The 27036-nt window shown below is 38.5% G+C and overlaps 1 protein-coding gene across 2 annotated transcripts in view; it reads left to right on the top strand.

The window, feature by feature from the left end:
- Positions 1–26502, top strand: part of cps1 (carbamoyl-phosphate synthase 1, mitochondrial) — a gene marked incomplete in the record, with an annotated part of 71017 nt that extends 44515 nt beyond the window's left edge. The window contains 10 exon segments of one of the 2 annotated variants that reach the window (XM_005935763.3): positions 103–210; positions 947–1036; positions 1460–1630; positions 12586–12660; positions 12829–12927; positions 18012–18071; positions 20045–20157; positions 24075–24204; positions 24307–24459; positions 25810–26502. In XM_005935763.3, coding sequence (XP_005935825.2) covers positions 103–210; positions 947–1036; positions 1460–1630; positions 12586–12660; positions 12829–12927; positions 18012–18071; positions 20045–20157; positions 24075–24204; positions 24307–24420 — 960 coding nt within the window. 2 annotated transcript variants of the gene reach the window in all.
- Positions 26503–27036: the final 534 nt, after the last annotated feature.

Here is a 27036-nt window from a genome sequence, read left to right as displayed (position 1 = left end):
CATTTTTGTGTCTTATTAGAGCTGTGAGCTGCTTGCAAATGTTATTCTGTGCCCAGTTTACTCCGTTAATGTTTCTGCATGCGTTCGGGTGTGTCTTTTTAGGTTTTGGTTCATGCCATAACAGAGCATGTGGAAGATGCTGGGGTGCACTCTGGAGATGCTACCCTAATGCTGCCAACACAGACCATTAGCCAAGGGGCACAGGAAAAGGTCAGTTAAGTCACCTTAAAGTTGACACGGTGCACATTGCATATTCCCTTGTAGAAAGTGTCCAGTGTGTTATAGACACACAAAAAATGACATATAAAGAAATTAGTGTTCAACAAATTTCCAGATTGAGACCATAATTCAAATGGTTTAAGAAACAGTCTACAAAACAGTCGATCATCTGTTGAATTTTTTTTTTTTTTATGATATTTATTTAAAGCTAGTTTCACATTTATAGCTAAGTGAGGGGGGATGTGCCTTGGAATATTATATTCTTCTGTACTAATTCCTTTAAGTCCTGTAGTTTTAGGTACAAAATGAGCTTTTCATGTGTGTCTCTTGCTTTAGGTCTTTTTCAGCCCCATGCACATGTCGTTATGTTAGAACCAGAGCTGGTACTGCCATCCCTGTTTGTTGTTACAAACACAACAGTGTGAATAAGCAGAAAATGCAACCAATCAATAAAATGTATCCTGATGAAAAGGGTGCATCTGTCCATTAAAAAATAAATACATAAAAAAATTTTAAAAAAAAAAGGAAATCAAAACTGGCAGAATGGAAAGCAGCTTTAGTGATTCAAACTGGTTTTTTTTTTTTTTCTTAATCCATGTTGAGTAAGCAGTTTACCTTGCACTTTATGCTTTTAATGTTCTCCATTTGTGTTCAAACTGAAACAGTCTTATTTGATTTTTAAGTGTGTGGTTTTTTTCCCTTCGTCTTCTCCTCCTTCTTCTTTTAGGTTAAAATTGCCACCCGAAAAATCGCGCACGCATTTGAAATTTCTGGGCCATTTAACACTCAATTTCTGGTTAAAGGCAATGATGTCATGGTAGGTATATCTCTCAGTGTGTGACTAAAAAGACAGATTGACATTTTCACACCTGGTTTCAGCTAATGCAATTCACTCACAAAATGAAATCCCCTGTTGTTTAAAATGGTTGGCAAAGCTGGCCGAATTAATAATCAACCTTGCCTTCAGCTTTGGTGTTCAGCCACAGCGCACATGCACGCCCACTATTTGTGTGTAATCTGGCCATTTGTATAGTATATTTATGCATTTGTATATATTGTATATATTGTGTGTGTGTGTATATATATGTGTATATATATGTGTATATATATGTATGTATATATATATATATCTAAGTAACCTTAACTTAAATCGTTTTTTCTTTTTAAAAAAAGAAAGGAGAAAAAAAAAAACTTTTTTCAGATGACTATATATATATTTTTTTTATATTGCATCCTGTAGGTGATCGAATGCAATCTGCGAGCGTCACGCTCCTTCCCTTTTGTATCCAAAACAATTGGTGTCGACTTTATCAACGTGGCAACCAAAGTGATGGTGGGAGAGCCTTTGGATGAGGCCAGCCTTCCCTCGCTCGATAAACCCATCATTCCCGTGCACTACGTCGGAATCAAAGTAAGAAGGAAAACTTACAGCTTACAGCTGGGAAATGCACGACTGGCTTTCTTTGAATGTTTTTGTTTGTTATTTTGATGTTTTTCAGGGTACAGAGAGAATGGATTGGATTATAGACAAAATGAGTTTTAAAAAAAAGAAAGCGTAAGTGAGGAAGCACAATTGCAACTCTCTGTAAGTCTTTGTGTCCAAGCATGAAGAATGGAAAAGCAATGTAGGCTATAACAGCTTACTAACCTCTCATAGTTGGTCGAATTAATTGATAGTATTAATACATTTTAATAAAGTACTGATAGTAAAATGGTGTTAGGACCAGAGATGGGTCGATTACTTTTTTCAAGTAATGAGTAAAGTAAGGGATTACTATTTTAAAAGAGTAATTAGAATACTGTTACTTTCCCGTGAGCATGCTGCATTACTGCGTTACTAAACCGTGATTTTGTTTGTGAGAGTGTCTCATGACAATGACGTACGAGCGTGCGACGTCCGTGGTAGCAACAGACGTGTGTAGCTCAATAATGTATAATATGGAGAGCGGGAGAGAGTACGACCATTCAGTGTTTAAAGCTATATTTAATTGTTATCAGCTCTATTAACTGCTGTCTTCCTTTTTCTTCACTCCCAGAAGGTTAACTCTTCTTTTTTTCACTGGCTAGCCTCACTCATTACGTTCGTTTAAACAGAATCAGAAATGCCACTTGCAGTGGGAGCGACTGGAGTCAGGTGGGGCCCCCTTAGGGATGTGTGGTCTCTCTGATTGTCATTGCAAACTTTTCCATTGCTGTAGTGTAAAGTTTGCCTGGTGCCAAGCAGTGCCTCTGTCCAAGGAGGTCTACAAAATTGACCACCTGGGATACCAGACTTGCAAGGTTTTGACATACTGTTGCTGTTGTTGAGCAGCCCAAGTAGCCCTGTGATTCAACCCACAGGAGGCCACATAGTAGCTCCTGTGATCAGCCAAAATGTCCCCCAAGTGCTGCTCCGGTCAGCCTAAGTACTTGCCCTAAATTCTCCTTTGGTCATCAGCTGTCAATGCAAAGAGTCAGGTGACCCTGTTTTCAGCCCTTCTGCTTTTTGTAGTGGTTTTGTTTTTGTTTTTTTTGTTTTTTTTTCCCCCTCCAGTCTGGCAGTACTCAGGACTCTCTTCAGTGTGCCCATGGAACCCTGTGCTCAGCCCATTTTGCTGCCAGTGGGCACAAATGCTGCCAACGCACTTGTGTAATTGTGTGTTCAGTGTCATTCTGTGCAGGAAAAAATGGAATAGCTGAGCAGACAAAGGAACCGCTTTTATTTTTCATTATTTCAGCCCATGCCCATTAGAGTCTGTACACACTAATGTAATAGAAATTTAACCATGGTTCCATTATGCGCTTGCAGGAAATTCTTCAGATGTCACTTTTGTGTTTATGTGTGTACATTAAAGCAGTCGCCTGACACTTCAGGCCAAAACATGTTGTTAGCTCTCTGGCTTGAGAAATTACACAGATAGTCATTGTTAACACTCTGAAATTCAGAAGAACTAAATCATTTTTAATTCATTTGTTGCACTTTATTCTATTTGCACACTGAAAGCCTCTTTAAATTGAGTAGCAACAGTATTTGTACTGTGGTGTTATAAAATGCAGCTGTTTATTTTGAGATCAAAGCTTAAGCACCAGCCCTTTTTTTTTTTTTTTCAGTTTTTTCTTGTGGTTTTTTTTTTTTTTTTTTTTTTTTTTTTTTGCAAACTTAATAATCCTGACTTTTGGGTTTTAGGGCCATAAGAAAATGGTATCCATTCATTCTTCTCCGCTTATCCATTCAGGGTTGCAGGGGGGGCTGGAGCCTATCCCAGCTGTCTTAGGGTAACAGGCAGGGTACACCCTGGACAGGTTGCCAATCTGTCGCAGGGTTAACACATAGACACAGACAACCATTCTCACTTACATTCACCTATCACCATTAACTGCATGCCACTAACTGCATGTCTTTGGACTGTGCGAGGGAGCCGGAGTACCCAGAGATAACCCACACAAACATGAGAACATGCAAACTCCACACAGAAAGACCCCGGCCTGATGGTGGAATCGAAATCAGGACCTTCTTGCTGTGAGGTAACAGTGCTGAGAGAAACCAGTGTTTTTAACATTACAAGGTATAATCTTGTAACATCATCTTGATCATTTTAAGGTAAAGTTTAATCCTGAAAAACAAATATGAAGCCAAGAGGCACATCTCATTTTCCCTTCTATGAATTCACATGTACAGGGAGTGCAGAATTATTAGGCAAGTTGTATTTTTGAGGAATAATTTTATTATTGAACAACAACCATGTTCTCAATGAACCCAAAAAACTCATTAATATCAAAGCTGAATGTTTTTGGAAGTAGTTTTTAGTTTGTTTTTAGTTTTAGCTATTTTAGGGGGATATCTGTGTGTGCAGGTGACTATTACTGTGCATAATTATTAGGCAACTTAACAAAAAACAAATATATACCCATTTCAATTATTTATTTTTACCAGTGAAACCAATATAACATCTCCACATTCACAAATATACATTTCTGACATTCAAAAACAAAACAAAAACAAATCAGCGACCAATATAGCCACCTTTCTTTGCAAGGACACTCAAAAGCCTGCCATCCATGGATTCTGTCAGTGTTTTGATCTGTTCACCATCAACATTGCGTGCAGCAGCAACCACAGCCTCCCAGACACTGTTCAGAGAGGTGTACTGTTTTCCTCCTTGTAAATCTCACATTTGATGATGGACCACAGGTTCTCAATGGGGTTCAGATCAGGTGAACAAGGAGGCCATGTCATTAGTTTTTCTTCTTTTATACCCTTTCTTGCCAGCCACGCTGTGGAGTACTTGGACGCGTGTGATGGAGCATTGTCCTGCATGAAAATCATGTTTTTCTTGAAGGATGCAGACTTCTTCCTGTACCACTGCTTGAAGAAGGTGTCTTCCAGAAACTGGCAGTAGGACTGGGAGTTGAGCTTGACTCCATCCTCAACCCGAAAAGGCCCCACAAGCTCATCTTTGATGATACCAGCCCAAACCAGTACTCCACCTCCACCTTGCTGGCGTCTGAGTCGGACTGGAGCTCTCTGCCCTTTACCAATCCAGCCACGGGCCCATCCATCTGGCCCATCAAGACCTTGGCCATGTCTCTGAGTATTGCACACCTTGTGCTTTTGGGCACTCCAGTGATGTTGCAGCTCTGAAATATGGCCAAACTGGTGGCAAGTGGCATCTTGGCAGCTGCACGCTTGACTTTTCTCAGTTCATGGGCAGTTATTTTGCGCCTTGGTTTTTCCACACGCTTCTTGCGACCCTGTTGACTATTTTGAATGAAACGCTTGATTGTTCGATGATCACGCTTCAGAAGCTTTGCAATTTTGAGACTGCTGCATCCCTCTGCAAGATATCTCTTTTTGGTAAATGGTAAATGGCCTGTATTTATATAGCGCCTTACTAGTCCCTAAGGACCCCAAAGCGCTTTACATATCCAGTCATCCACCCATTCACACACACATTCACACACTGGTGATGGCAAGCTACATTGTAGCCACAGCCACCCTGGGGCGCACTGACAGAGGCGAGGCTGCCGGACACTGGCGCCACCGGGCCCTCTGACCACCACCAGTAGGCAACGGGTGAAGTGTCTTGCCCAAGGACACAACGACCGAGACTGTCCAAGCCGGGGCTCGAACCGGCAACCTTCCGATTACAAGGCGAACTCCCAACTCTTGAGCCACGATCGCCTCACTATTTTTGACTTTTCTGAGCCTGTCAAGTCCTTCTTTTGACCCATTTTGCCAAAGGAAAGGACATTGCCTAATAATTATGCACACCTGATATAGGGTGTTGATGTCATTAGACCACACCCCTTCTCATTACAGAGATGCACATCACCTAATATGCTTAATTGGTAGTAGGCTTTCGAGCCTATACAGCTTGGAGTAAGACAACATGCATGAAGAGGATGATGTGGACAAAATACTCATTTGCCTAATAATTCTGCACTCCCTGTATTATGAACAAACAGTATAATTTGATAGAGTATAGTATATTGCATATTTTGGCTGTCTCAGAAATCTCAGAAACACCAGTTTCTGTTTTGCAAATGGGCAGGGCAATCCAACGATACTGTGGTAGTTCGCTGTCACTGAGCTTCAGGTTGCACTATTTCACAGATTTCTCTAGCGGTCTCCTATAACCCCTGTAGTTTGCATCAGACCACAAACACAATGGTGACTTTAAAGGGAACAAGTGTTTTGTGTGAAAGAGTTATTTACCTTTCCTTAAAAATACCTAACTGCCATATCCTTATCCTGTATGGTTTGTAAATGAGTTCGTGTTTAGAGCCTTACATGTATGGTATTGTTATACATACTGCAGGCTGCACTAATACAGCTTGCGTTGGCTCACATAACAAAGACAGCAATTACTCCTTCATCGTTATACCTAGGCATGATGAGGGGACTAGTACCTGGCTTTCTCATACCAACTGGGAGGCTTACTTCTTAGACTGGGTATGAGAGCGTTTACGTGTCGCCAGCTGTTCAAAAGCTATTTTTTCTGAAGTAATTTCTCTCTCTAATTACAACAGAGCTGCTGTAACAATGGTTGTAGTTTGAAACCAATCACGCAGGCATAATCCCCAACTCTTCCCCACCACCTAAAGTTTTCAATTTCCAGTCTGCGCGATGGTAAGGAATATTAATCAGAGCTCTGAATTCTCCATGCGCCAGGCTTAGACTTCCAGAGTTTATTTGGAGAATATGACACAGGCTTCATACCCCCTGACTGATATGGGACTTCTTTGAAACCTTGCCTCGGTGCATTTGAGGTGTTTTAACAAAGCAGAGCTAATTTTCTTTTTTCCTGTTAAACATGTTTCTTCCACAACATCAAACCTGACTGCAGACAGAGTCGAAAAAAAAAAAAACCTTATCCAGCAAAAGTGCCCTAAAGTGTGTTTGATCAGTATATCCCCTCTCACCACCTTTATCCTCACTGTATCATCACAAGACACATGTTATTACCACCAGAGAGACCACTGTCATTTATCTGTCTTATTCCCTCTCAAGCTTTAGTCTTGCAGCCTGTTTTCCCTCTGAAGGGCCCCTCATTTGAAGCAATGTTTCTTTATTTTTATTTTTTTCTTTTCACTAACAAGTCCCTATTGTGTAATTTCTGTCTCCATATACAAACTCATAGGAATAACACCACATTTGTATTTATGATACCAGGAGGAGAAAGAGCATGAAAACAACATTTGAGCAGGATATGATGGTTTGGTGTCGCTCCCCGGTTCAAAGCCATTTAGTGAAGAAATGTAAGTTCCAGCTGCTACATGCTTTGTCCCCTGACCATGGGGAATTACTGTATTATGGTAACTTCTAAGACAAATTCTTGTGAGCTTAATGACCCACACATGAAAAATGTACACTTGAAACAGCATGCTGGACTTACACTTTTCTTAAACACTTAAATATGAGGAGGTCATGTTAGTAACACTCATGATACTGGCACCAAAGCATGTGGCACAGGTATATCTGCCAGTTGGTGTTTGGTTACTTTTATGTAATTTTTAAACACTCAAATATTGCTCCTGCTTTTTAAAGTGCTGTGCAAACTGCTCCAAAATATTTCATATTTTTAGGTACATGCAGGTACCAGAATTTTGGGGCCACATATACGCTTTAGTCTACTCCTCTTATCATGCATGACTAGTCCATACTGTTAAAAATGTACAAAAATGATTATGGTTTGTTGTGGAGACTGCTTGAAGGAGTGGCCAATCTTAAAGTCCTGGCCAGTTAATAGAATCTCAGAAAGGTCACTTTACTGGGGACACTTTGCTAGTATTGGGTTGGACCCCATTTTTGCCTTCATTACTGCCTCAAGTCTTCATGGCATAAAATTATCAAGTTGCTCAAAACATTTCTCAGAGATTTTGGACCATGCTCTCATGATGCCATTCCACAGTCGCTATTGATTTGTCAATTGCACATCCAAGACACGCCTCCTATTCCCTCGTAGCCCGAAGGTGCTCCCTTGGATTCGATCCCAGTCTGAGATGATTTGTGACATTAGTGTGTTGTTCTGCTGGAAACTGAAGATCTGTACAACGTGGTCATAAAGGAGTGTGCATGGCCAGGATTAGTACTTACGTAGGCTCTGCTATTTAAATGATGCTCAGTAGGGAACTAATGGCCCCAAAGTGTGCTAAGAAAACAAGGTTCAAGGTTTGGCATGTTGTGCGTTTAGAGATGTCTTCTGTGCAGTATGGCCATTGTCCTCTGATTCCTGGCTTCTCTAGGTAAAAATAACTAGTTGAACTGCTGCTCATTGGACGTTTTTTCTTATTTTGAACCAGTTGGCTGCGTGCAAAAATGCCAGTACATTGCAAAATTCTAAAATACTCAGACCAGCCTGTGAGACACCAAAAACCATTCCATAGTTTTTTACTGTTCTGACGCGCCGCTTAAACTTCAGCAGGTCGTCTTGAGTACGTCTACATGCCTAAATACATTAAGATGGTAACATAATTATGAATAATGATTTATGTTAACAAGCAATTGATCAGATGTACCTAATAATAAGGTGATCTGCGAGGGCAGATTTTTATTTTATTTTTTTAAATTGATTTCCTTAAGAATTCTGGTCAGCTTTCTGGGTGGGGGGGATAAATAGTTCTTCTTTTTCATCTTCTTTCACATTCTCATTTTTTTTCAACATGAGAGTGACCCAATTTAGCCTGAACTTAGCAGAAACTTGTTTGTTTTTTTGTTTTTTGTTTTTGTTTTGCTGTTGTTGTTTTTTTTAAAGTCTTGCATGCCACTGAGACGCACAGCAGCTACCCTTCTGATTTTGGCAGATGTCTTTTATTTTTTTCTGTGTGTGAGTGTAAGAAAAATCTTGCCCAAACAGATTTTTTTTTTTTCCTTCCGTTCTTTTAAAAGAAAAAAGAAGAACTTATAATGGTTTCTAGTTTGCCCAATTATATGCTTCCAAGCTTTTCAACTAAAAACGGTTCTCAAATTAGAAGTGTGCTTTGCTGTTTCCCCTGCTGGTGGCGTGATTTTATGAAAAAGAAGAAAAGAACATTTTAGACTGTGCAGCTTTTCACAGTTGTGTTGCCTTTATTCACACATGTGTATAAATATCAACTACTGGTTGGAGAACCACAGGAATAATATTAACTGGGGTTTATTGGTAGTGATGATCAGTCAAAGCACCTTCCAGCAAGCTTGAGGTGACTGAGGTGACTGAGGTGCAGCATAACAGAGCCATCCTGCACCATACAGTCATGTGAGAAAATTAGGACACCCAATTAAATAAGTGGCTCTTTCTAAAGAAATGTTCACATATCAATGTCCAATCATGTTTTCATGTATTACTGGGAAAGAAAGTGACTTAATTGCAATAAACAACAATAATTAAAAACATTTTACACATCAAAAAAAAGATAAGAACAAAAATTTTGAATTTTAATGGAGGAAAAAGTTAGGACACCCTACCCCCTAATAACTAGTGTTGCCCCCTTTGGCTGACATAAATTCAGTGAGACACCTTTTGTAGCTTTTTACCAGTCTTTGACAACGATCAGAAGAAAGTTTGCCCCACTCCTCAATGCAGAATTCTTTCTGCTGTGAGATGTTTGAGGGTTTTCTTGCATGTACAGCCTGTTTCAAGTCACCCCAAAGCATCTCAATGGTATTAATATCAGGGCTTTGATTTGACCATTCCAGGACTCTCTATTTAGTTTTTAGCCAGTCCTTGGTGGATTTGCTGGTATGCTTTGGGTCATTGTCATGTTGCAGTGTCCAGTTCCACTTCGGCTTTAATTTTTTAACAGATGGTTTCACATGTTCTATAAGCACCCCCCAATACACAGTCAGATGCATGATGGATTCTATTATGGGGGGCTGCAGGTGCTGCTGCTGCAAAGTATCCCCAAACTAGGATACTGCCACCTCCATGCTTCACAGCTGGTATGAGGTTCTTTTCTTAGAAGGCCGTACTTCTTCTTGTCCTTAGTGGGCGACCAGCGGCGGCGGTCTGCCGCGCAACCAGTACGCTGCTGTAGGTGCCGCAGGTTCTCTTGCTTGACCAACGATTATCTTCCACGCTTTTCGATCTAAGGCGATGGTTCTTGCCTGTATTTGGTTTACACCAAACATGTCTACTGTTCTGGTGTCCAAATAATTCCGTTTTAGACTCATTTGTCCAAAGAACATAATTCCAGAAGTCATGGTCTTTCTCTACGTTCGCTCTGGCAAACTTCAGTCTGGCCTTAATGTTTCTCTTAGAGAGCAAAGGTTTCCTCCTTGCACACCTACCATGAAAGTCAAACTTGTGTAGTCTCTTTCTAATAGTCATGCACTTTCACATCGACAGTAGCCAGAGCCTGCTGCAGTTCCTGTGATGACATTTTAGGATTTTTGTGCATCTTGCGCTCTGCTCTGGGGATGAATATGCTCGGACGGCCAGCCCTGGGAATCTTGGCAGTTGTTTTGAATGTCTTACACTTGTAAACAATTGGATGGTGGAATGGTTGATGTCAAATTCTTTTGAGATCTTTTTGAATGCCTTACCAAACTCATAAGTGGCCACAATCTTCTTTCTGAGGGCATCAGACAGCTCTTTAGATCTCACCATAGCGCTCACTTCAACAGTCAGGAGCACACCAAACTAAATCTGAGGTTTAAATAGGGCAAGGCTCCTTTAAAATGCTGGTTAATGACGTACTGATCATGTGCACCTGACGTGATACACCGGTGGGATTTTAACCATTTTAAGTGTTTTACATGTGGGAGTGTCCTAAGTTATTCCTCACCAGAAATTGCATTCTTTTTAAATTGCATTTCACAAAGTTTTAAAAAGTCTTTTCTTATTTTTTTTAATTGTTTAATTATATTATTTGAATCCCTCAGTATCATCAAAATTGATATTAAATATCCAAAATATAAAGGTCATCACCATGAAGATGAAACTTTTACTGTGTTAGAGCTGTTCTAATGATAAAGGGCACCGAGGAACACTTGGGTTCACACCAGCAAGTTCTCTAGGATCCAATGCTATATAACTTGGCACTGCCCATTAATGGTATTGACACCACCCCAGTTATCTACTTGCAACACAATCCTCAGAGGGCCTACCCCTAGTTGGCAGTGAGTGTGCAGCTTTACCAAGAACACTATCCAGGCACTATTTGTTTCCTAGAATCCTTACAGCCATGCAACCAACTAGCATGAGCCAGTTAAAAACTTCAAAATTACCACATAATTGCATTTGTAATAGAAAAAGCACTTTACTCAGAATGGTAGTCGTTTTACTTCTTAGAATGAAGATGCCGTCAACTTTCAGAAAACTGTCTTCACTATTCGTATTTGTTAAAATGTCTTCCAAGAATCCTGAATCTACCAAGTTCCTGAGTTCCATTTATCTGTGAGTATAAAGACATTCATACAAGTGCTTTTTCCAGTAAAGCAGACAACAACAACAGCAATGTTACATGAAAATGTCTTGCTAGATTCATGTCCTTCTCCACTGGAGCTCAGCTGGTGCCCGAAGATAACACGATTCATGTTGCGGACACTCACAGTTCTACTCTGTTTCGAGTGGTAGGATGTTGAGATTGGAAAAGCTGGAATATTGTAACAATCATACAATCCCACACACTCAATTGCATTTGAAGAACAAGCAATTATAGGCCAAACTGGGCAGCCTTTTTAAGAACTCTGTTTATGAAGGCTTGTCTTCTCGTATCTCGTGACGGCTAAATCTTGACAGATGTCGGTGAGTGCATTTTTTTTTTAAACACGTCCCTGTGTTTCCCCTTTTGTTTGCGCCTACATTATATTTCCATTTTCATTTCTTCTTCTTAGTGTTAATGATTTAGAATTGGATGATGTTGCTTGGGTTTTTACAGTTTTGTGGCAGGTAAAATTGGTACTTCATTTGACTCACAAATGGACAGTTTTACTCGGAAACCTTCAAATGTGTCTTTGTCAGTCTTTCTGAATTTCTATCTGTTTTTGTCTCCGTCATTAAAACTTCCCTTGTTGTTGTTCATTCTCAATACATGGCCCTCTCTCCATTTCATTTTCTTTCTTCTTTACATTCTGCCATTTTATCTCTGCATACTTCCCTGCCTTCCTCTGACTCTTTGAACAAAGGCACGATAAAGATGCTGGTCCCTTGTCTGCATTCCCCTCTCTTCGTCCCTTCTTACATTAGTATGCTAACATTACATTCACTGATTAGATAGCTCGCTTCAAGGATGAATCCCCCGCCCCCCAAGTGGCCCTTGCCTGTGTGTGTGGACAGACAATGCCACAACCCTATTCGTGGTGGTCTGCAGTTTGAGAAGCATCACTACTTTTCTCTTTCATGTTGTCCACGGCAGTAGTCATAGCAGTTCTCTCTTGTATTATACCATGCCTCCTCTTCTCATTTCTGTAGAAAGAATTGTTTCTACTTGGTATTAATTTGACACTCTATTTATCAGTATTTGCCTTTTCTTTTCTGTAGTCCATAAACAAACAGCTGTTGCGTGGTTTAGCTGTTACTCCTAATGACAAGCTTTCTTCCACCTGTAGGTGGCAGCGTCATGAAATCTCTGAAATGGTTTCAGTAGACTGTAACCATAATGCATGATACTGACCAATAATGTTAAAGAATATTCTTAATTGACTGCCACTTTTTTGTAGTTTTCTTTTTCTGTTCTTTGGAAACCATTTTTTCAACTTCAGTTAAAGATTTTATTGATTTATTTTTGGAAACTTATCCCACAAACCTAATATTAATATTCTAGCTTGTTAGAGCTGTAAACTGGAGTCTCTTCAAAAAAACAAGTGACAGAGCTTTAGTATTAGCTCACATTTGGTGACATTTCTTTTCTTTTTTCACAATCTTGTCAAAATAAACTTCTTGCTCTTTTCGATCTTTTTACCAGGCACCCATGTTCTCCTGGCCACGACTGAGAGATGCAGATCCTGTACTTCGCTGTGAGATGGCTTCCACTGGAGAAGTAGGTCCCTTGCAAATATACAACTCAAGTGTGTGTGTGTGTGTGTGTGTGTGGATATAGATATAGAGATATCTATAGATATATCTATCTCTCTTTATTATTGTGTTTCAATTGTAGAATCAGTTCAAAGACATTCTCATGTTTCTCCTTTTTTGTGTTCTGATGCAGGTAGCTTGTTTTGGACCAAACATTTACTCGGCCTTCCTGAAAGCTATGCTGTCCACCGGCTTTAAGTTGCCTCAGAAGGGCATCCTGATTGGGATTCAGGTAAGGCTCCAACTATTATGCTTTTACTTCTTTCTGTTTCCTTTAGGTGCTCCCCTACAAGACATCAAATGTGTAGACAAGTGTTTCAGGCTATCGGGTTCATGCAGGTCTAACTACTCTCACTGACCTATAAACTATGACCAACTCTGGCAGTCTGGGGAATGACCCAGTAAGGCTGCAATACATAATATGGAAATGATAAAAGTTCTTAGTTATAGAGCTGATGCTTTTTTTACATAAATGACTAAGAACTACCACTGACATAAGAGTCACATTAGTTAAGGAGAAAACTGTTTACATACTTATCATGCTATGCTATGTCAGAATGAAAAAATTGCTGCAAAACACAGAAGTTTTTCCAATCTGCAGTCACAGAAAAGAACAAAATGTTAAGCTGGACTGTTTTCTGCCACTGCATTACATGATTTCTAGTAATTAAGTCTTGCTGCTACCCAGAGTTGCCAAACTGCGAGTTCACTAATGCAGCTTTAACAAAGCACTCACAGCACCAGCTGTGTAATTGGTGCTCTTGGGGAACAGGTCCACTTCAAGGCAAGTGCCTGGGGTCATATACAGACTATAACGTGGCTGACAAACAGCAGCAATTTTGGCTGACAGATCCAGAGAATGCAGACACATGGAACTACAAAAAACAAGAAAACTTAGTTGTAGGGGAGTTTAAAATGGTCTTTTTGATTGAGCAATCTTTGTGAAGAAGTCTGCTGGAGGGTGGGGTAAACATCTGAGTTTCACACAGAGTTCTGAAATGATGTACTCATATTAGGCTCATTTCTGTGATGCTGATATGAGTTTTTTAATGGATATTCTGCTGACAGTGTACACATTGGACTCTTGGTTTCTGCCTATCACAGTTTTTTGGCAGAAAAGTTCCTAAACCCAACCAGCTGCAGTAGAGGAGGCGGGGGATGGGAGAGTTCAGTGCTTCATTACAATTAAATACTGTGCTCTTCTCATGCAGCATTATCAATCCTCCATATTGAAGCCAATCACCTATTGTGCAGTAACACAAGAACAATGGATCCACTAAAATGCCAGAGATGGCAACAGAGAGATAAAAGATCACACGTTTATCTTTTTCTTTCAGCATGAATATAACATATAATAGTCATATAATATAATTGTAACCATCAAAGGAAAACTTAACTTATGACATTGTGAAAAGATGACATGGGCTCCCGTATTTCAGTACAAAAGCTTTTTATTCCGTGTTGCGGAAAATAACTGCTCTAGCCAAATTTCTAATTTGTCTCTGATTGGTGAGAAAGCTGAGTGAGCGTGGAACTTCAGAAATTGCATGAGCAGAAAGAAGCACTATACCATATTGATAACTAGGCTATACTTCACTACAAAGTATTTTCCAAATTATAATTCTAAAATACTACAATAATGAAAAGTATTACATTTAAAAGGTAGAAGTGGTACTTTCAATAAACAAATGGCTTAGCAGTTCTGTCACTGTTCAAAGTAAATATGTACAAAATCTTGTACCATTTTGTTTTTAATTTTTGTTACTTATTTTATTCCATGTTCAAACATTTAATGATTCACCTTGTAGGTGATTGACTTAGTTGAAGGCTTCAAACTTTTATATAAAAAAATTCTGAAATGTAAGGAATATTTTTGGAAAATTCCCTTCTGGAACCAAGGCCCTAAAAAAGGTATGCAGTCACTGTTGCGCTCTTCACATTAGCTTAACTTAATGGCCGTAGTTTTACCTTAGGACCAGCAGGAGGTCAACTTGCAGCTTCTCTGACTTGTAGCACAGTGGCAAAAACCCTTTAGGGTTCTATTTCTATTGTAATTCCTTTGGTTACTTGTATCATGTTGTCTGATGGATAACTAAGTGACAGTTATAAACACAATCTAACTAAACAAACACACAAAGACTTGTACCTTTTTCTTATGGAACAGTCTGAGCCAAGGCTCAAGGTGCAGGCTGGAAAGAGTAAGTGAACAGATGAAATTGGAAGTGAGGTGCCCCTCCCTACAAAGAAGCACATACGTCTGGTTACTGACAAGGTTTGCTGTTCTCATGCTGTGATCGATGCTGGATGAATCCACAACAAGATAAAAATCAGAGCTGAGTTGTTTTGGGATGGTTGTTCTCCCTAGAAGTCGTTGTCCTGCAAAGACCACACCAAGAGCACAATAAGCAGTCCTGAAAGATGTGCAAAAATAGCTACAAAATACAGAATTAAATGGGTTGTGTACTCACACTGAGCACGCATACCAATTTTTCATATAGTGGACAGTCTTTAATATACAAAAACACTGAATAAGAATGGTGTTAATCGGTGAAAGGACACCGCAAAAGAAATCCCTATTGGGTTAAAAAAAAGGGGAAACTTCTAAGGTTCAGAAAAGAAACTAGATACTTATAAGAAATGCACAAAGCAGACGTAAGTTAACTTAATGGAAAAAATCCACAAAGGGAGAAAAGGCAATGCACAGCACCATCAAAGCCTCTTTCTAACCACAGTGATGCTTTGCTACATTAGGCTTGAAAACTTTACTACCAGCGTGTACACACTGAATTCCAAATTGTATCAAGAAACTACAGAAAAAAAGGACCAAAATCTTACGAAATGTTGAGTGAAATGATAAACAAAGGCACTCCAAAAGCACACACCAATTACCACTAGAAGAAAGATCTTCAACTAAGACGATGCAGAAATGTTAAACGTTTGCATGAGATATGGTACAAGATTCTTTAGCAGATACAGAAAATGTCTGAGGTCATTCCTGCTAATGGATGTTCCACAGGTTGCTCAATTGAGGCGTTTACTTTTCCAGCATGTACTGTGAGGTATACTAGTTTTGTTTTTTTTGTTTTTTTTTTGTTTGTTTTTCCCCAATAAAGGCTTAAACATTTTGAATAATTAATCCGTAAACCCTGACAATACCGATGGTTTTCAAAAATGTTTTCTTGCAACTCTACACAAACTCTACAAAGTTCTTTGATCTGGTTTTGTATTGGAAATATGTATGTAGGTCTGAAAATATTATAACCGCTGTCTGCTGCTCTGTGTTACGGCAGATCATTTTACAAATTGTTTGTCTAGAAATGGATTGCTTAGCTATCAAATGTCTTCAGCATTTCAGTATTTTTGCAGGATCTACAAAAGTAAAGTTTTTTTTTGTTTTACTTTGTTTAGTTTGTCTTAACAGACAAAAACTGAACAGTTGTGTTCAAGATACTCTTTCTTTAAGGCTGTTTAAACAAGTTTTTATTGAAAATTAGATTAATCACTCAGACTACTTATATTAACAATAACTATTGGTAAAGTTTGTTATTTTCCTAACCTGTCATGCCCTCATTTTTAGCTGTATGTCAGATTTGCCCATCTAAGTACAGACTTGCGTGTTATATAAGGCTTAATGTAGTTACATGACAAATATCAAACCATATCACAATGCTTTTGATGAGACAGCAGTGACTTCAGCAGGCGCATTGTTTACTAAGCTGAAGGGCACCCAGTGTGAGCATAATCAGTTGCAAATCAGGAGCAAACACTCTGAAAGTGCTGAAAACTCTTCTGTGTGCTTGGTAGAATCCATTAAGTGGGTCATTTGAAGTTGATCTCCAACAAAATTGTTTTGTTTTTTTTGTTTTTTTTACGTCAGCTTGTTTCATGGAAAAAAAGAGAATAATTGAAATTCTTTTCTGTTTAAATAATAGATTTTTTTTTTTTTAAGTGCACAGCATTGTCTGTACCGAATGTCCATGAGTTACATAAAACAGACTCGAGCAACACACAAGAATGAATGTGTACTGCATAACAAAACTGACATCATGTAAACTGCATGTATGGTTGAACATGTTTATAATCCTCTGACAGAACAGTCGTAACTACCACAGTTAGAATCAAACAAGCATCTGCAGACAACAAGAGTAACCCTTTTAATACTTAACTGAATACCTCGTTTCAGGGCTGATTTGTGTTTTCCTTTTATAGCTCTAGAAGATGTAACCTTGAAGTCATTTTTAGCATCAGTGGTGTCAGACTGTTCCAAGATTGGCACAATATGACCTACCCTCCATTGACCTGAAGGAAAAAGAACACCTAGTTACAATCACATCCTTAAGATCAGAGCAGTTTGGTCTATTTAGATGTAGTTGTCCTGCTCATACCTTGTTTTATAGATTATTATAGATTCGCATTATCAAGGGTTCTGAATCTAGAAGGATACCTCAAGAAATATGTATTGCTGTTTTTGTGTTTTCTCTTTCTTTCTTTTTTTTTTTTTTTTTAAAACAATGGTTTCTCAGTATTTTTTTATTTTTTTTTATTTTTTATTTTTTTAAGCACAACTGAAGTTCCTGGTAAGCTTGAAAATAAATTATGCAGTGAGTGTCTGTTGTCATAGCAAACACATGTACTCTCTGAGAAATCTTCCATTGGTTGACTGTTGCCAAAAGACAGATGGCAAAGTCATCCCACTAGAGTGAGGAAGTAAATAGACTGTCACACTTTAAAAGAAAAAAACAAAACTGCTCCTTAGCTTGCCTCAGTTATCATATTCCTTATCAGAGAATCTGTTGTTTAGATTTCTGTTGTCTAGATATTGCAATGCTGCCTTTTTTCTTTTCTATTTTAACTTCAAATTGACTGATATAACACACCTACCTACCAAACGAGAATGTCATTATGTTGTCTTAATTTGGAACAACCCTTTATTGCCTTTGTAAATGTTTAATGAATTGGGGGGGAAATGTGGGTATTCCAAAGGGATGACAATATTTGTATTATTGTTGAATATTCATATAGTCCGAATTGGGCATCTAAAAATTCAATTATTTTACAAGTTGTGCCTTATTTTGTAACAGCTTTTCTGTAGGGAAGTATCATGAATACAGTGTGATTTTGATTTGAAAGGGAAAGTGAGACAGAAAAGAAGAACAAACCTTCAATGATACAGTGCTGAATTTGTCTCATACAGTATCTGTCAACCATTACGGATCAACAGAGAAATCTGCATGAAAGCGCTCCCTCTGTTTGTTGTTTATGATGTTCTTATGTCATTTAGTTTTTCAAATATCCGTCTGCTTCCCTCCCTTCCAGCATTCGTTCCGACCCAGTTTCTTGGCTACAGCAAACCAGCTGAAAGAGGAAGGCTTCAAGGTGACTGCAATTTCAAACATAAGAGACGAGACGTGTTATTGAAAATCAGAAATATTTTCCTTTTTGTGATTTTCGGTCATTGAAAATCAGAAATAGCATCCTTTTTATGATCTTCGGTTAATGAAGCTCTTCTGATTCCTGCTCTTTAGATTTACTGAAAAGAACTAAGAATTTCTTTCCTTCAGTATTTTTACATTCTATATATGTATGCGTTTGTAATCTGCATTACAGGGAGTGCAGAATTATTAGGCAAGTTGTATTTTTGAGGAATAATTTTATTATTGAACAACAACCATGTTCTCAATGAACCCAAAAAACTCATTAATATCAAAGCTGAATGTTTTTGGAAGTAGTTTTTAGTTTGTTTTTAGTTTTAGCTATTTTAGGGGGATATCTGTGTGTGCAGGTGACTATTACTGTGCATAATTATTAGGCAACTTAACAAAAAACAAATATATACCCATTTCAATTATTTATTTTTACCAGTGAAACCAATATAACATCTCCACATTCACAAATATACATTTCTGACATTCAAAAACAAAACAAAAACAAATCAGCGACCAATATAGCCACCTTTCTTTGCAAGGACACTCAAAAGCCTGCCATCCATGGATTCTGTCAGTGTTTTGATCTGTTCACCATCAACATTGCGTGCAGCAGCAACCACAGCCTCCCAGACACTGTTCAGAGAGGTGTACTGTTTTCCCTCCTTGTAAATCTCACATTTGATGATGGACCACAGGTTCTCAATGGGGTTCAGATCAGGTGAACAAGGAGGCCATGTCATTAGTTTTTCTTCTTTTATACCCTTTCTTGCCAGCCACGCTGTGGAGTACTTGGACGCGTGTGATGGAGCATTGTCCTGCATGAAAATCATGTTTTTCTTGAAGGATGCAGACTTCTTCCTGTACCACTGCTTGAAGAAGGTGTCTTCCAGAAACTGGCAGTAGGACTGGGAGTTGAGCTTGACTCCATCCTCAACCCAAAAAGGCCCCACAAGCTCATCTTTGATGATACCAGCCCAAACCAGTACTCCACCTCCACCTTGCTGGCGTCTGAGTCGGACTGGAGCTCTCTGCCCTTTACCAATCCAGCCACGGGCCCATCCATCTGGCCCATCAAGACTCACTCTCATTTCATCAGTCCATAAAACCTTAGAAAAACCAGTCTTGAGATATTTCTTGGCCCAGTCTTGACGTTTCAGCTTGTGTGTCTTGTTCAGTGGTGGTCGTCTTTCAGCCTTTCTTACCTTGGCCATGTCTCTGAGTATTGCACACCTTGTGCTTTTGGGCACTCCAGTGATGTTGCAGCTCTGAAATATGGCCAAACTGGTGGCAAGTGGCATCTTGGCAGCTGCACGCTTGACTTTTCTCAGTTCATGGGCAGTTATTTTGCGCCTTGGTTTTTCCACACGCTTCTTGCGACCCTGTTGACTATTTTGAATGAAACGCTTGATTGTTCGATGATCACGCTTCAGAAGCTTTGCAATTTTGAGACTGCTGCATCCCTCTGCAAGATATCTCACTATTTTTGACTTTTCTGAGCCTGTCAAGTCCTTCTTTTGACCCATTTTGCCAAAGGAAAGGACGTTGCCTAATAATTATGCACACCTGATATAGGGTGTTGATGTCATTAGACCACACCCCTTCTCATTACAGAGATGCACATCACCTAATATGCTTAATTGGTAGTAGGCTCTCCCCCTCTTTCTCTCATTCATTCCCCCTGTCCTATTTCTTTAAAAAAAAAAAAAAATGACAAAGGATGAACGAAGCTTGCCAACTAATTATGCACTACCTGTATGTTTTGATGTCATTGCACACCCTTCTCGATACAGAATGAAAAAATAATTGGTAGTAGGCTTTTGAGCCTATACAGCTTGGAGTAAGACAACATGCATGAAGAGGATGATGTGGACAAAATACTCATTTGCCTAATAATTCTGCACTCCCTGTATATTGCTGTTCTAGCTCTATGCTACTGAAGCCACTTCCGCTTGGTTGTGTGCCAATGACGTTCCTGCCATTCCAGTAGCCTGGCCCACTGGGATGGGTGGAGACAACAGCTTGCCCAGTATTAAGAGGTGAGTAAATGTTCATTTAGATTACTAAATTGATGTTAAACCCTTCTGGCACATTTATTGAAGTGGCTCATGTGAAACTTTGGCCTTTAAACTTTGAAGCCAAGCTTGTGGTTTTCAGAGGAAGTGTTTAAGCATTAAATGAATTGTAACATATTAGATTAAAAACAAGATGTCTAATCAGCACAGTATGCTGCCTTAAGATCTAAAGCCTCTTCATTATCGTTGTAAGATGTGAAAAGATCAAAGAAGATTTAGCAGACTCTGAAGTCCAGAGTCATTACATTGACCAGTATAAGACTTGAATAGGGAGAATGATGAAATTATTTATAAGGGTAACATAAAGTTAAAGCAGTTATGGGCAATAATAAAGTACAAAAATTGAACAAATATTTTGCACAACTTCCATAAATGGCACTGCTACTCTTCCACTTTTTGACACTTTGTTACGGCCCTATAGCGTGTCTCCTAATTTGATTTTGGTTGGTCGACACTAATGACTTGTCATTAAATTATCATTTTCTCGTGTACTACTGCTCCACTTTCCAGACACACAGCACACTGTAAAATACTGACACTGAAGTCTGGTCACAGAGAGAAACTATCACAACCAAAGAAAATCAAAAATAGCACAAATTAGGTAGATAGTGATATATTTTGCTGTTGGCCACACCTGTGAAACATTGTAGGGAAACTTGCAGTGGAAGCTTAATTAGAGTTGCAAAACTTTGAACATTATAGATTTCATTCTTTAATAGCATTTCACTTTCTTGGTATCTTAACCAGGACATGTCTGGCGATGAATTGCTGTACATTGTTTTAACATTGGTCTGTTTTTTTATTGAATTGCTCAGTTGCCAGTAGTACAACCTGTTAAGAAAGTTCTACATAGAGAGAATTATTGTAGCACAGTAGCCGTGACTGTGACGGTGTTCAGGTAACGATTCCACAAACGGGTAATGATCATGCCACAATGAAGCCATCTGGACCATATGTTCGGAAGTCAGCTAGTGAAAAAGAAGGTACGAAAAATGTAATAAGCCTAGACCAACACTAACAAACACATACAGATGTACACAACACTATTTGGCATCATCTGTGCAAGGTGGCATAGAGGCCAATTCTTTATAGAAGGAAAAAAACTCACAACCTTTGTTGTCACTGTCTGTCACACACGTTCATTTAGAATTCAGCCTTATTTCTATGCAGTCTGTCAAAGGCCTTCAGGTGAAAATGTAAAAGGAGACTGGGGCTGTGTGTGTGTGGGGACAGAGAAAATTTGGTCTGATCTTTGTTTATGTTGGAAGTATACAAACACAATTTGCTTATTTGGTCATAATCATAATATTTGTTTGGTTTTTTTGGTTTTTTTTTTTTTTTTTTTTGTCTTTTCTGAACATTTTTGTCCAACATTTGGATTATTGGCAGGAAAAATCTAACACTTGGATTTAATAACTGGCGGGACATCCTTTTGCAGCAGTAACCTCAAATAAGTGTGTTCAGTAGCTTCACTTCAGGCCTGTTATGCTCTCAGAAGGTATTTTAGACTTTTTTTTTTTTTTTTTTTTACACAGCGCTCCTATATCTCGGCCACATTGTTAAGATTTCTTGAGTGAACAACTGACTTGAGCTCCGTAACATTTCTAGTCTCAAGGTCTGGGCTCTGTCTGGCCAATGTGCAAATTCAGCGTCTCTTTCTTTTCACAGTGTATTTACTTTTATGTTTAAAGTCCTTTTTTTTTTTTTTTTTTCTGCGGCATCACTAATTTCTACAACAGCTTCAGCTAGTGGAGAAGCCACTCTGATATTATCCTGTAAAATGCTCTTGAGCTGTCTAGAAGGAGCAAACCAACCCCAAATCCTCTTTCCACTGTGTTTGACTTTTGGGTGAATGATTTCATTTTGGCAGCAGCCCTCTTTTACACTATGGTTAACTTGCATACAGTACAGAAAGCTCAATCACTGAAAAATATTCCTGTATTGATTCCTCTTCATCTCCAACTTTTTGTCTCTGATTATTGTATTATAGTTGGGTGACCATTCCCACAGAGTAGACTCTGCTAAATTGTCTTTACATCCACCTGTAAACTGATGACTGAGACTTTCTTCATCAACTGTTCCAGCTTCATACAAGTCAGCAATTACAACAGCAAATACAACTTTGAGATCTTAGATCTTCCCACAACTTCAAACTGATTTCATTGATGATTGGGCTTTATGTTTGCAAGTTTGTAACTCAGCTTTTGCTGATGATTATAATTTTAGCTGTAATTTTCTACTTGCATTATGAGTATTTCAGTTCTGTGATCAATGTGGACTTGTGTTTGTATTTGAATATTTGTTAAACTATAGTTTTATCAATCAAGAGCTGATATAATGATTATCTGAAGCAGACTGATCAGTCAGGCAGGAGAAAATGCCATTGTCAGCAACATGGTCAAACCTGATTTTAGTTATTTCATTTTTTTTTTAAATTCTTCATAGCTCTCTTTGTTCTTTCTGTTCTTTTCCTAGTTGTAAAGTATCTGTGTCATTTCAACTTGCTGCATCTCTGTATAATTGTCTTCGTCCTTCACAGATTCCTTTTTTTTTTTGTCTTTTTTGCTTAGAATGTAAAGTCAAGTCATCTTGTCTAATCTGATTTTCAAGAATCTGTTTCCACTGTAGAGAATCTGTGGGGTATATGGCCTAAAGCTATGCGGTTCTGGTCAGGCGAGTTGGCTGCCAATCAAGCACAGTAATAACAAACCATTTGGTAGATGTTTTGTCACTATGGGCAGGTACTAAGGGCTGCTAGAAAACAAAAATGGGTATTTCCATAAAGCTCGTCAGCAGCTGGAAGCTCTACAACTTCCTGGCAGACGACCTGCCATTTGCAGGCACCTCAAATAATCGGACTGTGGACAATTCAAACTTGAATCATCTTCAACTCTTGTTTCTTGTACTCTCCCCCCACACTCTAGGTCCTTGATTTCCAAATCAAATCAGAATTTACTTTTATTTGAAAGGGGGATTTTTGAACCAGTGAACAACACTCTAGTTCTTTTTTTTTTTTTTTTTCTTCTTTTTTTTCTTTACCCCAAGTAAGAAGCTTCTCACATCTCTGATTTAGGAGTGGCTTAATATTAAGAATGTGACTGTTGTAGCTCCTTTCCTGAAAACATCTGTTCATGGTGGCTTGTGATACACTGACACCAGTTGTGAAACCCAAGTTCTTGAATCAACTGGTCACTGGTTGCTTGTGCACCTTCCCAACAACACTTTCCTGTTCCAGTGAACTCTCCAATCTGTGGACTTTCTGTGGCTTAATCCTCCTTGTTGAAGGTTTCATTTGTCTTCCCAGTGACTGTTTCCATGTGCAAGACTGAACTAGACTGTAAATATCATTTATTAATGTTTGAATAGTAATTTAATCAAATTTAAAATTTAATATTCTAATAATCTGAGATTAATTATTGATTTTAGTCCTCTATAATCCATAACCAAAGTTAAAACACAAAATGAATGAAATATTTCATTTTACATAAATAAAAATAGGTTAAAATCTTTTCTGAATTAAATTATAAAAATTTTTCATAATATTCTTACATGTAGCAGCTCAGAATCTTTTAATTTTCTTAAGAGTTAATGCAAAGGAGTTAACTCATTGACAGATTGACACACTCACTCTCACACACATCAGTTGTGGGTGTAGAAATATTTGCTGCATTTTCCAAGGAAACTTTGGCACATAAGGTTCAGGGCTCAAACCTTCAACCCTACAGATAGTCGAGTCTGCTCCACCACCTGGGCTGCATCCACCCCATCACATTTTGTTTGAGTCAAAGTTTACTCTGTGCTTTGGGTTTAAATTGAACGATTTCTTTTAATTTTTTTTGCATGTGTTGTGTTTTTTATTTTTTATTTTATTTTTTTTATAGATTGATCAGTGAGGGTCATATCGACCTGGTGGTCAACTTGCCCAATAACAATACTCGGCACGTGAAGGATAACTTCCTCATCCGCAGAATGGCCATTGACCATGGAGTCCCACTCATTACCAATTTTCAGGTCAGTACTATGCTGCCAACTAAAACTGGTGGTTTTATTTACAATCTGACTCACTGTGACAACTGACGGACTTCTGTTTCAATTTTTTTCTTTCTGCGTTAGGTGGTAAAGCTATTTGCTGAGGCGATCCACTATGCAGCTCAGCTGGACACTACAAGTCTTTTCCACTACCGACAGAAAGAAAGCCAACAAAGAGGGTCTGGCCAGCAGGGTTAGAATTTCCTCTCCAGTCCTGTTGCCAAACAGCAATATTAAGTGAGAGCAATATTTTGTACCATTTTCTTATAACACTTGGAGCCAAGCTTTCCACATTAATGGGGAAATAAGCCCATTTTAAATAAACCAGAATTCTCCTAAAGTCAGGGCTTTTACAATAATTAAACTCTGCCTTTCCCAAAAGGTCAGACGGGTCATTAGAATAAATGTCCCGAACTAGGAAAGAGATGAGTGTTGTACTGAATTAGGATAAACATCAGCCATCGAGTTTCTTCATAACCTGGCAATCCAAAAACTGTTAATATTAATAGCTAGCAAGCTAAAAAGCATTATAGAACTAATTACTAATAATTAAAGCCCTTTCGTTGGAGCGCAAAACCAATTCTAAAGGGTGACTTATAAAGGGGTACCAGCGAAGGTAATTACACTGGATTTTCAATTATGTAAATCCCTAAGGAGAGTTTATGTTCTTTTGTTGTTTCATTTATGGCTCTCGCTGGATGTAATGAAATGAAAATTTTCAATTTCTCAGCTCTCCTCAGTAAATTTTAATGCTACTGGCTTGGCCAAAAGACTTTAGTTTGGATGGTGCTGTATGTAAAGCATGTACTATATCCATAACTTTCAACATAAGTGTAGATAAACAAACTGAAATAATAGACTTTTCCCCCATTTTGGTAAGAAATCACTGTTATTTTCAAGGGCATCGGTCTGGAACACAAACTTTGAAGTTTGAAGAAGATGGCAACCTCCCTGTTTATATATTTGGATCGATATCTGTATATGCCATATGTTTCAAATTCAGTCTGCATGTGAACCTGCTGTGCATTTTAATGCATCAAAGTGAAAACGCATTCAACCAGACGTTGTGTTGAAATAATAGTCTCATATTTTGTTACGTGCTTTTGGTAATAGTTGTTTTAACAATCAGTGAAACACAATAAAGACTTATTTCACATAATGGATGCTCTTTGTGTTGGTGTTTTTCAGTGCACTTGTGATGGTCGTGCATTAAAATGACTGTCACTCTAACATCAGTGTAGATGCTTTTAAGAACCCCGTTGGACACGGACACACACAAATTAATTTGGCACTAAAACGTCAAATTGAGAAAGACTAACAATGGCGACAGTTAATTCTAAGGCCAGTTGTTAGCTTGTGATCAGATCATCTAAGTCATATTTACTGCAAATGTGTATGACGTAAAAGCAAAAATCCCAACTTTATAACAAGGCTTGATATCTGTGGCACTGTACACTACATGTTAAATTTGTTTAATACTATTATATGTGTTAATACAGTTCTTACATGGACAATTAAGATGACTTTTAATGTCAGAATGTCATGTACAAGTTTGGATTTATTTGGGATTTTCTTTCATCCACACAGGCTCAAAATTAGACATGCATACATGAAGTGATGCTGAAGCGCGCTGGTTGGATATGCAGTCGACCATATGCCGCACGGCTGAGAGTGGCCGGCCCGGGTTCCAGTGTGACTCGTGGCCCTTTGCTGCATTTCTCCCCCTCTGTCACCCTCAGATGAGAATAAGTTGGTTAGGAAAGATGACTACAATAAAATGAGTTTTACAATACGTTGGCATCCTTTCAATCCATCCAATCAAGAAAGACGCCCCTGCTCCAGAATAAATACACAATACACAAGCTCAACGGAAATTTACAGCTGTCCACACAGACAAGCTAAATGTCTTCTGAAAAGAAAAGTTTTGCTGTCGGATAATAGAAAGATTGAGGTATTTGCCCACAAAGTGTGTTTGAAGGAGTAAAGGTGAGACTTTCATACCTAAAAACACTGTACAACATAGCCATGGATTCATTATGCTCTGCATTGTTTTTCCACCTGTTGACTGATAATATTGCACAAAGTGGATGGGATAATCAAAAAGTAGTAGTACCTCCAAATTCTTCAACTTCACCTCATGTCAACAGCTAGATGGTTGAAACTTGGACATAATTGGGTGTTCCAACAGGACTTATGCCAAAAACGTGATGGCTACCAAAACATTTGGTCAAGATGGAAGTTGTTAAACATTTAACCAAATATTAGTGGGGGTGTATGCATATAATTGAACCTTTTATGTGTAATTTTGACTCAATGTGCAATTTTAAATGAGAAGAAAATGCAATTCTTGTCATTAAAGATGTATGCTGAAAAAGTCATTGCACCCTGGAATAAGAATAGTTATAAATAAGTGATAAATAATAAACAAATTATTAAAACCCCTAAATTATCATGGCATTCATGCCATGAGGAGTGTATGCAAACTTTTGATCACAGCTGTGAGTCGGAGTGTAACTATTTCAGTGAAGTAAGGAACAACAAAAGGTTTAGTGCAGTTCATCATCCCCGCAGAAAAGCTCAGGGAAGGAGCTTTGTTATGGTCTTTTCTCTTGTAAAAATAAAACGCAATTTAAAAAAGTATAAATCTTTCTTTAGTGTCAACTTTCCTAAATGGGTTTTCTTGTGCCGTGTTGTTCATTGTGCAGTGCCAAGCCATAATGTGCTCATTATTACCCCTTGAGACTGGTGGGGAAAAATCACTGACGGGTACATGAAGGTGGATGAGAACTGCATTTGTACTGTGTGTGTGTGTGT

Source organism: Haplochromis burtoni, unplaced genomic scaffold, assembly GCF_018398535.1.
Source record: "Haplochromis burtoni strain Fernald_Lab_line unplaced genomic scaffold, NCSU_Asbu1 Contig_202, whole genome shotgun sequence".
NCBI lineage: Eukaryota > Metazoa > Chordata > Actinopteri > Cichliformes > Cichlidae > Haplochromis > Haplochromis burtoni.
The sequence above is the reverse complement of the archived record's forward strand: the minus strand, read 5'-3'. Positions and strand labels throughout refer to the sequence as shown.